The sequence below is a fragment of the Antechinus flavipes genome, chromosome 4 (genome assembly GCF_016432865.1).
Source record: "Antechinus flavipes isolate AdamAnt ecotype Samford, QLD, Australia chromosome 4, AdamAnt_v2, whole genome shotgun sequence".
NCBI classification, from domain to species: Eukaryota; Metazoa; Chordata; class Mammalia; order Dasyuromorphia; family Dasyuridae; genus Antechinus; species Antechinus flavipes.
The window spans coordinates 131,616,779-131,635,119 of NC_067401.1; the positions used below are offsets into that span (position 1 = coordinate 131,616,779).

The 18,341-nt window shown below is 45.1% G+C and overlaps 1 protein-coding gene across 2 annotated transcripts in view; it reads left to right on the top strand.

Annotated features, from left to right (window-relative positions):
• The first annotated feature begins 7,156 nt into the window (after window positions 1-7,156).
• Window positions 7,157-18,341, top strand: part of ACLY (ATP citrate lyase) — a 43,939-nt gene continuing 32,754 nt past the window's right edge. For both annotated transcript variants that reach the window (XM_051994477.1, XM_051994478.1), the window contains exons 1-7: window positions 7,157-7,274; window positions 12,190-12,365; window positions 13,259-13,381; window positions 14,659-14,721; window positions 15,199-15,389; window positions 15,668-15,747; window positions 17,471-17,601. In XM_051994477.1, coding sequence (XP_051850437.1) covers window positions 12,207-12,365; window positions 13,259-13,381; window positions 14,659-14,721; window positions 15,199-15,389; window positions 15,668-15,747; window positions 17,471-17,601 — 747 coding nt within the window. In that variant the 5' untranslated portion in view covers window positions 7,157-7,274; window positions 12,190-12,206. The remainder of the gene's footprint in view (window positions 7,275-12,189; window positions 12,366-13,258; window positions 13,382-14,658; window positions 14,722-15,198; window positions 15,390-15,667; window positions 15,748-17,470; window positions 17,602-18,341) is intronic.

An 18,341-nucleotide genomic window follows, 5' to 3' on the forward strand; every position in this document is an offset into this window, starting at 1 on the left:
AGGTCAGCCTGTTTAGTTAGAGGGAATTTCCTTCTCTGAGATTTCTTCATTCCCATGAAGTCCCCGGGCCAGTTCCTGACCCTGCCCTTAAAATACAATTCTGATCATATCATCCCCCAGGCTGTAAGGTCCAAAGCTCCTTATAGATTTAGGCTAAAACAAATTCCCCAAATTCCTCCTTGTGGCCCTCCAAGTTCTCAAAATGTGGTTCAGCTTCCCCCCAGGTGACCACACAGCCCTCTGCCAGAGATGCTCCCAATTCACTCCTATCTGACTTGTTCCAGTACTTGCTATTCCACCTCCGTGCCTTTGCCCGGACTGTCTCCCATGCTTAGCCCACCTTCCCTTTTTTACCCCTTCTTCATGAAATCTCTAGCTTTCTTCACAAGCCCAGGTTAAATGCCACTCCCTGCAGGAAACTCCCATCATCCCAAGGCTCTCCCCCAGGAAACTGCTTGTGTATATTTCACTTTCTAAGTACATCCATCCTCTCCTTCCCCCAGTAGAATGTAAGCGCTTTGGGGGAAGGGACATAGCCCCATCTCCTAGCACGGTTCCTGACCCACAGGAAGCATTAATAAATGCTTGTGGAATGTCTGAATGAGTTACTGGGACAAAATCTGCCTCTGGAGAATCAACTAGGGGAGGCAGGCCCATAACAGATAGGAAAACAACACACCATGATTCACTGAAGGAAAATAGAATGTGGATGGGGCACTCCAAGGAGAATAAGACAATTCTGTGGTATCACTGAGAGTATTAGGCAACATGACAGCTGGGTTTGACCCAGTCTGTCAGTCTAGCTCTTGGAATAAGCTGACGCTTGACAGGCAAGGGTAAGGCAGCAGAATAATAAACATATCAACAGATAAATCTGAATATTTATGCCACATGAAAGTCAAGGGTGAATGATTTGTGTGAGCCAGGGACTGTTGATTTGGACAGGATGGAGTGGAAGAAAGGATTTCTGGAAGAAAAATGTCTTCAATAACACGAGTAGGAGGGGACAGGACATGGGAGAGTGTGGTATTAGCTCTGGGTAAGTCAGGAGTAGCTAGATGACACAGTGGATAGAGCTCAGGGCCTAGAGTTAAGAAGAGTTAAGGAGATCTGAACTCATATCCAATACTTGCTAGCTGTGGGGTTCAAGGCAAGTCATTTCACCCTCTTTGCATCAGTTCTACAAAAGGAGCTGGAGAAGGAAATGGCAAACCCATTCTACATCTTTGTCAAGACAATCCCAAATGGGATCACAAAGAGTTGGATAGGATTGAACAACAAAGAAACTTGTGTGGGAAGTATCTTATCTTTTTGGACACTGGTTTTACCTCTGCAGAAGCAAACCAAACCAGTCTTCCTTTGTGTCTTCATTAGGGGCAGCTTCTATCAGCAGTAGGAGGTGACTGGAGGGGGAAGGCTCAAATGCTTAGACATTCTGAAAAAGCTTCCCAAACCCAGGAACATTTACATATAGCTCTTTCTAGTTTGTAAAAAAAACACTTTGCAAACATCATCTTTGCTTCTTAAAAGCAAACATGTAGGGGCAGCTAGTTCGGCTGTGGATAGAGCATCAGCCCTAAAGTCAGAAGGACCTGAGTTCAAATCCAGCTTCAGACACTTAATACTTCCTGGCTGTGTGATCCTGGGCAAGTCACTTAACCTCAATTGCCTCAGCCAAAAAAAAAAAAAAAAAAGAAAACAAGAATGTAGTATATTACATCCATTTTACAGATAAGGAAACTGAGACCCAATGAGGTAAAATAATTTGCCCAACTCCACACAGGTAGGATTTAAACCCAGGTTCCTGACTTCAATATACTACATTGTCTCTCAAATACTGTTTTAGGGAGCTGATCTCATAAGTCTTCAGAGTCTTAGAGTCCTTCTGCCCTTATTCTTTTTCTAATTCATTTGTACCCAGAGATCGGGGGTAAGATAAGAAGATGCCCTTGCCCAGAGCTGTCCAACACAGCCTTCTCTGCTGATGCTCAAGCTAATACACCTTCCCCTCCCTTCCTCCATTCCTAGAATAGTGCTGGCTCTTCCCATTCCTCCCTCAGCACCCAGCAGCTCTCCATTTCAATGGCTCCTTGAACAGAACCTATCTGAGACTGAGGTCAGCAGCCTTCAATGTGGGGGGAGTTAATAACGACTTCCAAAGGCAGGTGCTACCCACAACCTTAAAGCACAGCCTTCTTTTTCTCCCTTTATTCTGCCTCCAGGGCCAATTTTCATTTCATGGCTAACTCTGCCTTTTAATTTTTCCATTTTAACTAGAGAACACAGGTTTGTAAATTGTAAGCAATCATTCTGTTGATTAGTATTGATCCTGGGTTTCTTGGGATATAGAGTCCCTTTAATCAAGGAAATTAACTAGCCTGGGACTGTGGACATCAGAAGGTAGGTTGACTCTGAAAGATCAAACTACCCAAAGATTGTAATTCAAAAATCAAAAAGAGATATTTGGGGATCACCCAACGGGTGGACCAAAGGGTGTGTGAGGATAGGAGAGCATCTTTTCCCCCAGGCAGGTCTGCCCTTCCCCCTTCTCTCTACCACTACCACTCTGCTGAGCAATGATTCTCCCTCCCATGGAGTCCCAAGATTGAAAAGAATGTGCCAAGTTTAGCTGTAGGAATGCCCAGCAAGGGTCCATGGAACTCCAGAGGGTCATTTAGAGCTTCTGTGAACTTGTCTGAGGGGGAAAAAATCCTATCTTTATTTCAATATGATTGATTTCCTTTTCAATCCTGCATATTTTATCTTGCACATCTAAAGACTTTCTTCTAAGAAGGGGGTTCACAGGCTTTGGCAGATAGTCAAAGGTGTCCATTACACAAAGTTAAAAATCCCTGGCCTTGTATAGTAGATCTCTCTGCTTTAGCTTCCCTTTATGGGCCTCTAAGCTATGGGGGTATTGTCAATGACCCCACTCAACTTCAGGAATTCAGCAGGATTCATTCAACAAACTTGTATTACCCAATCGACAGACCTCAAACACAATGATGAGTTAGGGGGATATCTAGTCCAAGCATGTGAAGACTTTCCCTGGCAGAACAATTTGTGCCATGAAGGCAGAGGCAGCCCTGTGAATCATCCGAGGCATCCTGAGCTGTTGTCTTGTCCTGCCACGGACCTGCAAGGGCTCTAGAAGAGTGACATCTATCTCACTTAAATCCAATTCACTTGAATACGTCAAGACGTCACCTACCACATCATCATGAGGTCATTGATCTTCTTCGAAAACAAAGGATGAACAACATCAATTTTTTTTAATTAAAGCTTTTTATTTATAAAACATATGCATGGGTAATTTTTCAACATTGACTCTTGCAAAGCCTAATGTTCCAAATTCTTCTTCTCTCTCCCCTTTCCCTTGGCAAGTAGTTCAATACATGTTAAATGTGTTAAAATATAACATCACATCTTTTTACTAATCATTAGGAAAGACACAAAATTTTGTTGTTTCAAAATATTGTCCCTATTATCCTGGACCTTTCTGGCCAGTAGAAGGATGAAATATGAACACAGATAATTAGAAGTACATTAAATGATAAAGCATTGGAAAGATACAAAGAAAAGTGCAATGCAAAGTATGGGATGGAGACTAGGGAAGAGCTTCATGAAACTAGTAGCATTTGAATTAAGTCTTTAAAGGATAGGTATTAAAAGGTTTTAAATTTCTACCTTTTTTGTTGTTTGCTTTTTGTTTTCTTTCTCATTATTTTCCTTTTTTGATCTGATATTTCTTGTGTAGCATGATAATTATGGAAATATGTATAGGAGAATTGCACATGTTTAACATATGTTGGATTACTTGCTATCTAGAGGAGGGGATAAGGAGAAGGGAGGGAGAAAAAATTTGAAACAGAAGGTATTGCAAGGGTGAATGCTGAAAACTATTTTTACATGTATTTTGAAAATAAAAAGCTATTTTTTATATAAAAAGATCATCAGTTTGGAAATATAAGTAGAGACTGGAGCATTTTGGCACAGAATGAACAAAGGAGTATGACCATGATGACAAAGTAAGGCTGGAAATGTAAAATAGCAACCCAGTTATGGAGGGCTTTGAATGCCTGGCAGAGCATTTTGAATACTGCTCAGTAGGTGATAGGAAACTACTAAAGCTTTTTTTTTTTTTTTTTAAGCAGAAGAATGATGTGATTGGAAAGAAAAACTATTTCTACATTAGTATAAAAGACCACTTTGGGCCAAGAGGAAAAAAAAAAAAGTATGAGGAGACTTTGTAGGAGGCTCTTGAAATGGTCCAAAAAGCATGGTAATGAGGACTTATATTAAGATAATGGGAAAGGAGAAAGGAAAGGTAGAGGAATAGATACCATAGTTGGAAATATGTTGTTCCAAAATGAGAGGAGCTGGGGGTCTCTTTTTGGACTGGAGCTCCAAGAAAGGCAGTATATATGTATAGAAGCATAGAAGTCTCTGGTCTTCCCACATTCCTTTTTTATTTCTATAGTTGGTTCTAGTAAGAAGAATAGGGGTATGGAAAAGCATATGTTCTAAATGTTTATGATTAAAGATCTTTGGGGAAATGATAATGACATCATCAATAACTCAGCTGTCTAGGATATGGATAGGAGGAGTAAAGAGGAGCCTTGTCCACCTGCTATCCGCCTGACCTGAAACTGGATAGAGGATGGGATAGGGTAACTATTTACTCTTGGGAACTGTTGCAAAACTTGTTGTCTGGGACCTTGGCTGATGAGGGAAGAGGGAAAATGGAAGTATGCCATTACTTTAGAGGCTTGAACTGACCTTACTTGAACTGGCAACTGAAAGTCAATTCTGGGCTCTGTAGCTTCCTGGGTTTTGGGATAGCTGGGAAGACACAAGACTGGGGGAAGATGAAAGAGCTATAGTGATGTAGTTTTGGTACAGTAGAAAGAACATTGGTTTTAGAGGACCAGAATGTGAGTTTGAGTGTTACTTTTTATCATTTATGACCTCTTTTATCTTAGAAAACTCATTTAACCTTTCTGGGCCTCAATTCATTTTTTTCCTTTAAATAATAGTTTTTTATTTACAAAACACATGCAAAGATAGTTTTTAGCATTCACCCTTGCAAAACCTTGTGTTCCAATTATTTCTCCTTCCCCCCCACCTCTCCCCTAGATGGCAAGTAATCCAATATATGTTAAACATGTTCAATTCTTCTATACACATTTCTACAATTATCATGCTGTACAAGAAAAAACAGATCAAAAGAAAAAAATAGGAAAACAAAAAGCAAATAAACAGCAACAAAAAAGATGAAAATTATGATGTTGTGATCCACATTCTGTCCCCCAGTCCTCCTTTCTTGATGCAGATGGCTCTCTCCCTCACAAGTTTATTGTAATTGCTGGGCCTCAATTCTTTACCTACAAAAGACCAGATGACCTTTAAAATTCTTTCCAGATCAAAATCTCTGGTCTTTTGATGATGGTATCTTTTCCTAAATGAAAGACATTGCTTAGGATCAAGGCCAAGATTTAGATGAGATAATCCAAAGGCTCCTACTTGAATTTTATTCAACAAACATTACATATGAGGGATCTGATCTGAGGACTCCCCTATCAATTTGACAGGCTTATCTCTGATACTATAAAGGAGACATTTCCAGATTTTGTATAGCAATGCCCTTTAAAAAAAATTGTCACCTTCTCTCCACTTTTTAAGATTTTTTACACAATTTAAATGCAATGGTTAAAAATTCCAACAAATCATCTATAATGTTTTTTGAGTTATTTCCATTTTTATGTGTTGTAGTTTTTTTGAATTTGGAAAATTTATTACATCATACTTAACAAAATTAATGCTATTGAGAAATATAACAGATCTTAGGATACTTTATTTACACAACTTTGTATTCAAAATTGACAAGCTGCTCAACACAGTCCAGTTAAATCAGAAGCCAGTGCCAATTGATGGTGATGGTAGCAGATCATGCCCTGTTCAAACAGGAATGACTCAAACTTGACCTTGTTTACCCACAGTATGTTAATGAATGGGCATTCAAAGCCAGGACAAATTTGACGTGTTAATGTTGCTTTTGGTGGCTTCCATTAGAAACTTGATGTTGTACTGGAAAATACCCATTAATTCCAGCCTCTTCTTTGTGGTGGTATAAACTTTTCCACCTTCAAGCTTTGAAAACTCTCGTATGAACATGATTATTGGCACCTTGTTAAGAGGACAAAGACAACTCTTCCATTTAAAAAACCTTTACTATATCCTCTCACGTATGTATACCTATTTAGAAGAAATCAGTAGATTTCAGTGTCAGGCACTGGCTGAGACATAAAGATTAAATAAGACTCCACACATCAGTACCTCTGAAAGCCTTAATGCTCAAGGATCTCTTTGTCTAGCACTCGCCCGGCTTCCTAGAAGGCTGGCAGGAGGGGAAGGGGAAAGCTGTCTGAACCTCTTCGCTGCCCCGTCATCCTCTCTCCCTCTCCAACACGGATGCAGTCCAGTTTTCCCTCCCCCACTCCACCTTAGGTGGAAAGGTCTGACCTGACTGCAGCTGTTGCTAGCAGCCTTACCCAATAACTCAGAGGGGCTCACTATTTGTTAGGCAAGCCCCGGACTTGAGGACCTTAATGCAGGTTGAATGCTTTGGTGGGAGGAGCGCTGGACCAGCCCCTATAGCGACCCTTCCACCACCCCTTGTCCCCCTACCTACCCGCGGGTATGATCACCATGGCAACTGGCCCCGCCCAGGGATCAGGCCACAGCCCACCGCTCCCACGCGTGGCACCCTATCCTCCGAGAGCCAGCCCTGCCCATCTCCCCACCAATGGCTCCGCCCCCGCTTAAGGGAGGGAGGGAAGGAGGAGGCGCAGAACTGTTCCGTGACGTGCTGCGAAGAAGGGAGGGCCTGCGAGATAGGGAAAGACGAGGCGGGACCGAAGCAGGGGGGGCGGAGCTAGGCGCCGAGGTCCCTCGGCCTGGGCAGGTCGGGAAAACAGAACTACAAGTCCCAGCAATCCTCAGACCTGCCTCCGGGGGGCGGGGTTGCAGTCGAACAGCGAATGGGAAGCGAGTCTCAAGAACAGGCTAGGAGACACGTGTGGCCAATCCCTGGGATCTCCCAGCCATGAGCAGATGGAAGGGGGTGGGGGGCGGGGAGGAGCCTGTCTAGGCCCCGGACAAAATCCGGGGCTGGGGCGGCAGCTGCAGGCACAAGTTCCTAGGAGCGCGCAGTGGGACTAGGGCTGCAACTCGGGCCTTCGGAAGGACTACCACCGACAGGCGGCCGCGGAGAGGTGAGTTGCGAGCGGCCGCGTGGGCCGCGGTAGGGATCCCTTTCCCAGTCCGCCCACTTCCCCTCCTCCCCCTTAACCCTACGAGAGTCGCATCGTGTGAACCCGGCGTCCGGGCCCCCTTCGCGCTGGAAGTTAGCTTGTTCGGCCCTCCGGGATCACCTTTCTCTGGTCATCTTTGCATGGTCCGCAGCCGTGGTCAGCACGCTGCCCCCCTCCCCCAACAAGCCGGCCATCCACGCAAACGCGCGCGCACTCGCGTTTCTGGTCTTTGCCAAGGTTTGCTTCTAGCTGGTGTTTGCCCTTCTTCCCGCCTCTGCCCCTCCACCCTCGCCTCCCCGGCACCTGTCGCTCCCCATTTTTGTTCCCAGTCGGGGCTCTTACCCCCACCCCCCCACTCCTCCCCTCTCTTCCCCTCACCCTCGCCTTCACACTCTAGGAGTCTGGTGTATCGAGCCGGCCCAAGCCTGGAGGAAAAGAAATGGGAAAAGTGCGGCCAATTTGCACAAGTCCAGGGTACCTTCCCCCGCCCCCTTACCCCGTGATCTTTGCGTTTAGGGGTTCGAATCCCACTTGGGCCAGTAAGGGATTGTTGGGGCTGTCGTGTAGGCGCGGTTCTGTGACTCCCGCGTACTGTCCGTAGTTCTCCCGGGTCTAGGTTTGTTGGAAAGGACATTGGGAGGTGGGGTCTTCCTGTGCTGGAATGGGCGGAGCTGGGGGGATTAGGTGTTAACATGATGCCATCTCGTCCGGGCTGCTCCATCCATCCAGATGGTCGGGATAGCTGGAGGACCTCCCCACCACTCCCATCCCCTCCTCCTCTTCTTTCTCGAATCTGGTTGGAGAAGGAGGAAAGGGTATTGCTGGTGGGACTTCAGACTGTTCCTGAACTCATTACCCCCTCCCCAAATGTTAGTTAGCACTGTATACAGTTAGGAGTTCTGGGCCCTCCACTCCACGTGAATCATTCTTTGGGGTGGTACCGATGACCAGGTTGAATATGAAGATTTAGATGTTGGAAAGGGAAAAAAGAGGCAAGCAATTGGGAAGGGGTTGTTTCTGACCGAACCTTTTAACCATGATTCCAACCTCCTTTTAATTCATGCTCAGCTTTACCTCGCTTTCCCAATCCCTTCTGTATTGGTGAGCTAGAGGCACACCCACCTAATGAATCTCACACTAGGTTTTTCAGGGCTGGCACCTCACCTTAAAAGGCCTCATTCATAGGGAATCTCCAGTGACATTGGGATCGGTTTTAAGATCTCAGGAAAGGCCTTCAGAGTCTCTGGGGTAATTGTACTTAAGGGGAGAGGAAGTAGAAGCAACAAGAGCTTTTCAACTAATTTGGTTCTCGCATATTATATATACACACATAATGGTCTATGTATTAGGCTTTAAAAGGGGGACCCTAAAATGACTGTCCCTAGTTCTGTTTTGGACTTGTATTCAAAAACCCTGTTAAGATTACTCCTGGAGTGCAAAATGGAGGGTAAAATCCTTTATTTACTCACACTCAAAAGACTTTTTTGTTTTAGGCTTCCTCATTTTTTATCCTGTCCTTTCTGCTGGCTGTCCCATTTTTCTCTGCGACTGCTATGCTTTGGAGAGCTCATTTGTCTAGATGTTGACTAGAGTGTGGGGTACTTCCTTCTGTCTTTAATTTGTTCACTGCTAGGATTCTTGGTGAGGAGTAGATGTTAATCCTGTTAGTAATATTTTTACATAGAAATGAGTATGGCCCCTTATCTTGACTGGTCTACAAATCATTCCTGTTTATTAGCCTGTACTTTGTCAGCAATGATAGGTTTCTGAGGCTTTAGTGGTAAATCCTCTAAATCACTAACTCCAGTCATCCCAGCCCCAACCAGAAATTGAAGTTCAATTGAAATTGAAAATTCAATTTCCTGGGTAGTTAGTTTATTTAATCTAGGCCCTCTAGCTCTGGCAGGATATGGAGAGCCAGCTGGAAAGTATACATTGGCCTCTTACTATTTGGTTGGGTTTGTCTTCCTTGTGGACCAGGAGTGAATGAACTCTTGTGCTATTTTAACCAGCAGGCTCCCAGCCACAGGCTGAAAGGACCTATCCTGTAGAAAAATGCTTTGGGTGTGAATATGGCTTCCCACATTACTTCTGTTGGTCATCCTGGGAAAGTTCCATTCATTATCTGATCTCACATCTGGGATTTGCCTGGGAACCAGAACTGACGATGACCTAGTGATTTCTCTAAGGATCAGGGGTGAATAATGGTGATTAAGTTGGGGAGAAAGTATGGGTGGGTTATGATCCTTAACTGGTGCCTCTTTTTAGTGATGTGAATACTTTTCCTCCTTGTCTGAAGGATGTCCTTGGTGAATGAAGAATAATTTCTTCCTCTTGCCATCTGTTATTCAGTGTGGGTTTTTTTTCCCTTTTTCTGTGAATTCCAGTCACCAAAACCCATTAGTTTTTTTTTTTTGTTTTTAGTAAATAGACCCTATATGTCTTCTCCACTACAATTTTGTTAATGAGAATTATTTAAGGGAAGAGATTAGAAAGCCAGACTTCTAAAGTATTTCCCAAATGATTGCATTTTGCTCTCTACTATTTTGTTGTTCTCTATTTCTAGTTGGCATTTAGGTTGGGGCATCTGTGACAAGGACATATTATCCAGATTGATTTTGGGGATGGGGAGTGAGGATGAAGTTTCTTGGCATTTGTCTTTCCCAGCTTCATTTAAGGGGGGGAAAGGGAGGTGTGTCTCATTCTACTTCAAGACCAGTTTTTCTGGTCCCATAGTCAAGAAGATTGGGAAATTGCCTTTGAGAACTTGGGTAGGTGGAGGTAAGGATGGTGGGGTGTGAGTATGGGAACGTGAGAAGAATCGGCTTCAAATTAGGAAGAAACAGATAAGATCACCAGGGCATTTCCAAAAATGGTTCTCACTATCATGCCTATTGATGCTTTTCTGTAGTACTGAGAGTTATCTGCTTATACCCATTTTATAGACTGGGTAACTGCGGTGAAGAAAGATTGATCAGACTATCTTAGGCCACAAAGCAGAGTTCAGATTAGGATTTAAAAAGAGTCTAAACTCTTCAAGCTGAGAAAACACACCTTCCTCCTTCCATTGCAGAGGTGAGTTTTTAAGGGAGATGTCTCTGGGTTTTCTAAGGAAGATGATTTCTCTGGGCCAGGAAAGGAATATGAGATATTCAGGGATGTCGGTAAAAACAAGAGATTTCAGTACAAGTAAGAAAAAGTTTAAAAGATTTAAAAGAAAAAATTAAAAGGATTCTCTAAGCTATACATCCCTCTATAAGGGGGTGGGGCTGGATTTAGGCAGACTTTTAGACAAGAGCCTCTCATTAGTATGCTTCACTTCTGATCCCTGGATAGGGACAAAATTCTAGACATGGCAAGACCTGCTAAAATCCAGACCAACACTGTCCAGAAGACGGCAAATTTGCCGTTTTCAAGTGTCATTTCTTTGAAAAATTTTCTCCCATATACTTTACTGATCCTCATGTGTCCAAGGGAAGAAAGCCTTGTTTTTCTCTGTAACTCCCCTATCCCTTCATCTTTTTTTTTTTTTCTTTCTCCTCTGGCCCCTCCCTCTTTCCCCAACCTGTTACTCCTGCTGTCTTTGTGGGAGGCCAGAACAGGATTGGACAAGGAAGGGAGAATAGGTGGATAGAAAAATCCTTATCAGGATGTTGTTTGTTTGTTGTTGGGGTTTTTTTGGGGGGAGGGAGGAGTGGCAGTAGCATGCTGTGATTTGGGGCTCCTAAAAATACAAAATTCACTTGTTTCTTGTAGTGTCAAGAGATCTCCTTCTGTGAGGTCCCCCAGGAGCCCACCTGAAATTATTTATTTAGAGCCTTAAGGGAGCCTTTAGAGATCATCTGGTTCAACCTGCTTGTTTTTACATCTGGGGAAATTGAGGCCCACAAACGGAGTGACTGGTCCTGTGGAGTCCCTGAGATCTACAATTATTGCTGCTAAATAACCCAGCTGGGGGGCCAAATAAGCTCACTACTTGCCCCTCTGTATAATAGAAATATTCTGAAAGGAGGGTCTGCTTTTGGAAGAGGGCTCCCTCAGTCTTTCCCATTACCAGCCCACAAATACTTGGCTATGTCTGACAGTGAGCAGACCTTAGCTTGTCCAGAGTCGTGGGGTAATAGATGTAGCTTCTTAGTGGGCAGTGAGGTTAAACTTGTGACAAGGGGTTCAAAGAGAAATTTAGAAAGGATTGTGCAATTCTGGTTGAGTGTACTAAAGGTTGGAAAACTGTGTATACTGAAAAGGTGGGGACATAGGATTTTGTTGTATCTAGACCTCCTAGCCTAAGAATTTTTCATCTGGGTTCTATGAACTTAATTATTTAACATTTTGATAACTATATTTCAATATAAGTGGATTCTCTTGGGATCTTGTGTATTTTAGGTTTTATGTTTAACATGAAGGTGTCCACAGGCTTCACAAACCAGGATATACAAAAAAAGGGTAGATGGCCTTTCTCATACTCCCTTCCCATCATCCATAGAATGTGGTGGGAAGGTGGGCTTTCTTGGCTTTAAATACATTACCAGCCTGGAGTGGAAGCAGAGCTGAAATTAGTTCCTCCCAGAAAGAGCTATTGCTGACTTCCCCCATGGTTTCGTTCTTGTAGCATCTCTTATCCTTCTCCAGTATTAGGGAAAATTCCACTTTATCCCTCTTGGAGCCTTTTTATGCTCTTCCCCTGAGAGGTGACGAGATCAGCTATTCTGGTGTTTGAGGGGGGAGTTGGAGCCCTGAGGGGGAAAGGCACTGCCCAGGTAGAACTAACAAGGGTCTTTAGTCTGAGAGTCACAAGCCACGAGTTCAGCTTTGGGGGTGAGGGAGAGACTAAGGCCGGTTGTCTCATTGCCACCTGTTCTCTTCTCTTGGGCAGGCAGTCCCCCTGCAGCCATGTCAGCCAAGGCTATATCGGAACAGACCGGGAAAGAGCTCCTCTACAAGTACATCTGCACCACATCCGCAATTCAGAACCGATTCAAGTATGCTCGGGTCACCCCTGACACGGACTGGTCCCACCTGCTGCAGGACCACCCCTGGCTCGTGAGCCAGGTCAGCTACCCACTGGACCTTCATGGGGCAGAGGGGAGGGCAGGGATAGGAAAGCAGTCTTGCTAATGAGACTGACACAGCATGCAACAAATGGCTAGTTAACAGTCTGGACTGAGCTATGGTCATGGGCTCTATCCCTAGAAAGAGGGAGGTGGACCAGTGAATCCACAAGGACTGCTGTGCTCCATGCTGCAGATGCAAATATAAGAATCACGCCCTCCCTTCAAGGAGCCTGGATTCTATTGGGGGGGGGTACAATATGATGACAGAGATAGCCATGCAGAATTTATATATATATATACATATATGCATGCAAAAAATACATATACATGTTGGGAGGGGGCAGGTGAGGTGGAGGAGGAAAGGAAGTAGCTTAGGATGAGCCTTGCAGGGAATATTTGTGTGTGTGTGTGTGTTGGGGGGGACATTTTGAACATGAGAGAAGGGCCAGTGCAGAAGCTATGAGAGGAAATGGAGGCAAGGTGGCAGGCAGGCCAGGTGTTCCATTGGAATGGAACAGTTAGATGTGGTAGGGCTGGGAAGTAGAACTTGGGTCTGAAGGATTAGGATAAGCAAAGAGGAGAATCTAAGGTCTTTGGGGACTAAAGTGTCTAGTCTCTCCCAATGAGGCAGCTAGGTGATGCTGGGCTTGGAGTCAGGAAGGCCCGAGTTCAAATCTAGCTTTAGACATTTAGTAGCTGTGTGACTCTAGGCAAGCCACTTAACCTCTGCCTGCCTCAATTTCCACAGATATAAAATGGGAATCATAATAGCACCTTTCTTTCAGGGTGATTGTGAAGATAAAGTGAGATAATATTTGTAAGGTGCACAAGGCCCAGCACATAGTAGTATTTAATAAATGCTTGGTGGTTTTTTTTGTCTCCTTCCTTCAGCAATTGGTGGTCAAGCCAGATCAGCTGATTAAGCGTCGAGGGAAGCTAGGCCTGGTTGGAGTCAACCTGAACTTAGATGGAGTCAGATCCTGGCTGAAGACGAAGCTTGGGGCAGAGATCACGGTGAGGCTGGAAAGAAAGAACATGAACTCCCTGGGGGACCCAGAGTTGGGTCAAACTTACTAAGGTCTGGGTTCCTCAAGTGATTCCATCCATGTTAAATGGTACTCAGTCCCCCCCTTAGCCCCTCTGCCTTTTATTACTCTAAGTATAGGTTTGTGGAGTGCCATCAGTTAATATGGTAGAGTGTGACTATCACATACATCCCTGATATCAGATAGGAATAATCCAACATTATTTGTGAGATTCCTGCTACATATAGACGGGTGCAAGAAGGAATAATGATATTTGTTGCATCAGGTGTTTGGAAGGTTAAGGAAGGAAAGGAATAGTTTAGAGATAAAGGTTTTTGGAGGGGAGAGTGGAGGTAGAAATAAACTACTTCCCTTTTTTTTTTTTTTTTTTTTTTTAAACGGGAATCCCTCAGATTTCAGATAGGGAACTAATAGAGAAAGTTGCAAATCTTTTTCCTTCCCTAGCCTCTGGATGTCCTTGCCTTTGGGGACTGGGTGTGTTTGTGTTTTGGTAGAGGGGAAATGGCACATCCCTGGGGATTCTGTCATCTTCCCCGCCCCCATCAGGGAGGGGGCATCTGGGCAGCTGTCTGGCTAGGCGGGAGCTGTGATGTATCACTGTCTGGGTCCCTGACTCAGCAGTGACGCATGGAATTAAGTCAGGGACGAGGGGATAAGCCATGTCTGATGGAGGGAGCAGTCTCTGCCAATGCTTCAATCAGACTGATTAGCTCTGTGTGGTTCCCCCTAACTCCCCAGGAGGGTCTGAGTCAAAAAGCTTTTTAAGTGTCCTGATTTATTTCTTTTTCCTCCCTCCCTGTGTATCATCTCATGTGACTTCCATGATCCCATATTGTCTTTTTCCTGTCCTTGGGCAGTAAATTGCCTCCTTAATTCTACCCAAATAGACTTGTCTTATTCTTTCCTACCTCACCCATTTTAGAAAGAATCTAATCATCATACGCTGTTCTTCAGTAGTGGTGTGGAGTCACACACATTCATATCACTTCCTTCCTTGAAACCTTGATGCATGGGAGAAACTTTCCCATGTGTTTTTCAGGGACAAGCTCTGGCTAATGTGGAGGCAGGGGAAGTGTAATAATCGAGGGGAGTCTCCTTAAGGTCGGATACCCTGTCTCTCTTCCTCCTATTGCCATGGGTTGAAGCCCAGGGATGGGTTCTTTCTTAGTGATCCTGACCTGAGCAATGAGAGATACTGTTCTCAGCTTCATATTCAGCTTCTGCCTTTCTGTTGTTGTTTTCCAGATTGGCAAGGCCAGGGGCATCCTTAAGAACTTCCTCATCGAGCCCTTTGTCCCCCACTCTCAGGTAAGTATCAACCAATCCATCCACAAACATTTATTTGTCAGTCTGCAAAGCAGTGATTAAAATATTCGAGGATACAGAGACAAAAGGGAAAGTCCCTGCCCACAAGGAATTTATCTTAAAGGGGAGAAGCTTCTGTAGTAGAAGTACCTGCTGTCTGACACCTGCTGGGCCACACCCCTGGGGTTCTGTCACCCCCAAATCCTCTTGTCCCCTTATTTTTGTTGACTTGTAAGGTGTCTACAGGAAAAATCAGGCTATTAGAAAAGCTTTGGAATTGGGAATTGGAGCCTGGAAACATGAGTTAAGGGGGAGAGGGCCTCAGGCTGGGTGACAGAGCAGACTTAGTCTTGTCCACCCTGTGGAATTGGGCCCATGCTGAATAGGGATCCTGGGGTGACAAGCTGGTATTCAGCCTCCTGCCTAGTTCAGGAGCCACTATGAGCTCCTGCCTAAGTTTCTGCCCCCTTTTCCCCCCAGGCTGAAGAGTTCTACGTCTGCATCTATGCCACCCGAGAAGGGGACTATGTCCTGTTCCATCATGAAGGCGGCATGGACGTGGGGGATGTGGACACCAAAGCCCAGAAGCTGCTGGTCGGAGTCAATGAGAAACTGCATCCCACCGACATCAAGCAGCACCTGTTGACTCACGTTCCTGAGAGCCAGAAAGAGTGAGTGTGGGCAGAGGAATGGGACCCCGGGCTGGTGGTCTATGGGACAGAGACCTAGGAGGGCCCTAGTACCAATAATCCTGGTGACCCCCAGCTGTAGGGGACAGGGGGAGGGGAGGAGGGGGGCAGCTCGGGAAACATGGGACACAGGGTAGTGCTGGGTTTTAGCACTGGGGAATTGAAGCTGAGAGCATCTATCTCCCTTGTCTCACTCCTTTCCCCTCCCCTCCAAGCTGAGAAAACTCCCCTAATGAATGACTCTGCTTCTCTCAACTCAGGATCTTGGCCAGCTTTATTTCAGGACTCTTCAATCTGTATGAAGACCTCTATTTCACTTACCTTGAGATCAACCCCCTCGGTAATTTGGGCCTGCCCCGTGGGAGGGAGAGAAGGGAGAGAGTAGGAGCCTGGCTGTGGGATTTTGCCAGAGTAGCTGCCCTTGGTAGTAAGTGTGTCTTAATAGGTAGAGTAGAGAATAGTGAAGGGGATCCTTCATTGTCCATGTGGGCCAGTGAGTGGGGAGTGGGGTCCTTGCCTAGGGTCTGTGATTTGCTTTTAAGAAAGGGTAATAACTTTTTCAGTATAACTGGCTTCCTTTATACTCCTCTCAGTTTTGTGCTGTGCATTTAAAAACCTTGGTCAGAGAAGGAGAGCCTTAGGCCTCACCAGCTGGCTGGGGTGGTTTCTTCCTTCCCCAGATGGTTAAGAATCCCTGGGCCAGGCCTTCTCAGGTTAACGCTGGTTCTGGGAGGACTGGTCGACTAGCCCTTTCCACATTTGGCCTTGCTTTGGGAGAAGTTGTTAACATCTGAATGGGTCCTCCTTGTGGCCCTTCAAGTCAGAGTCTTGCTGCCACGACCTGCCCTACTTTGTCCCAGTCCTCAGAGCACCTTCTCCTAGTCGTATGTCCTCAGACACCTTCTTTGCCGTCCTTTCCCTTCCCAGAATACACAGCCCAGCACTTTTCCTGATGAATTAGTCAATCATTAACATACTACAGGATGAGCGAGTGAGTCAGGCTGTGAAAGGCCGTTTGGTTTGGCAGCCTGGAGTTGGAAGAGGAGAGAGGCTCGGGTGCCTTTGGCTGCCGCTTCTTGATATAAAGTGCAGAAAGCCAGGAAGTAAAATCATTTGTTCTTAGCATGGCTGATTTGGCATTCCTCTTAATGGGTGGAAGGGGGAAATCTCTAGCCAACTTAATTATCTAAATGGACCTTGAGGGAGGGTGGAAGGGGGTGTGGGAAGGGAAAAGGATGGATTTGTACTGAGCCAGAATTAAATTAACCCTGACTTTGGGGGGGAGTCAGAGAGTTTGATTCTGTCCTCCAGCAGGAAAACAGGCTACTCCCTCATCCTGGAGCTGGCTTCTTGCTGTTGGGAGACCCTAGGCCTTGGGGTTCAGTGGAAAGTGAGCTTGATATATAGTCAGAAGTTGCATTCGAGGCCTGGCTCCATCCACTTACTTGACTGTGTAGCCTTGAATCATTTTGGATTAGGTGCTGCTTCTGACCCCTTTTGTGGATTTTTACATTTGGGAGGAAGGAGGGTGTCCTGGATCTTTCCTTAGAATATTATTTCTCAGTTCATCCAACAAAATACATAGGATTACAAAGGAAATCAGTCGTGTTGAAATACAGTTATCAAAGTTGTTTTGTTGTTGTTGTTTTTTTAAAGAAACAAATTTTTTAACCCTAAGTTAAGAACACCTGCTGTGTTCAGGGATGCTAAAGAGATGAATGTATCAGTAGAAATGTAACCATGACACAAATACGTGTGGGGGGGGGGGGGGATAGAGGAAGTGGATAAAGGTAATGGTTTATATTAAAACAGGAATAAAAACACTGCCTTGAAAGCTCATGCTGATAGGTAGGATCATTGACTCTCGAGAGGATAAACTAGCTTTCCAGACCCGATTAAAATGAACTCATTGTCCTGAATCCTGCTTTTCTTGGAACTCATCACATGCTCTTTTAGGATCTTGGGAATCATGAGATTCCCAATGGCAATGGGGGTGGGGTGGGGCTTAAGGGAACTTAAGGGGGCACAAGAGGAGTGGATCTGATTTTGCTGCTCTTTCCCAGTTGTGACAAAGGATGGCGTCTATATCCTTGACCTGGCTGCTAAGATTGATGCCACAGCTGACTACATCTGCAAAGTGAAATGGGGAGACCTGGAATTTCCTCCCCCCTTTGGGCGAGAAGCTTATCCAGAGGTATAGATAGCCCGTTCTTCTCTCCTCAGCCTCCCAACCCTCTCTTATCACCTGTCCTCTTATTGCTCCATAATAGGGTAGCCTCGGGGAAGGGAATTGGTGATTTGGTTATCCAGGGGATCTTCTAGACAAGGGACACTTGGGGAGTGGGGATGGAGGGGAGCAGAGCTGGGAATAGAATCTAGGGAAGGCTGTCATTTTCTGCCCTTCATCAAGGGAGATAGGTAGCTGAAGGCTAGCCCTTCTGGTCATCTCAGCCAAGAAAAGAATGATGAGTTTGATTTAATTTTCTTAAAACCCCTTCAGACAGAGTTGGGATAGGAGATGGATGTCTGCAAAGCCTTTGTTTCCTGGCCAGAAATCCTTTTAAATGTTCTTCTCAATCTACCTCCTGAGGCTCGGGAGGCTCTTAACTTGATTGGATGGCTTCTGGTCATTGCTGCCTCCCGAACCAGTTCCCCCTGAGCTGAATCACAAGGCAGCTCCGTCTGGATGCTTTTTCAGAATGCTAATTGACCTTTTTGCCACCCCTACCCCCACCTGTCAAAGTCTTTGCTTTGAGATCTGACATTGTGAGGGAAGAGTCTGAGACTGAGACAGCAGATGTCTGCAGTGGGGGATGGGGAAGAAAAAGGGACCAGAGGAGGTCATAGGAGGTAAGGACTTAGGGTGAAGGGAAGAGTCCATCCCAGATATGAAAGTGAGGGCAGCACAGAGCCAGTAGATTTGGCTCAAAGAGG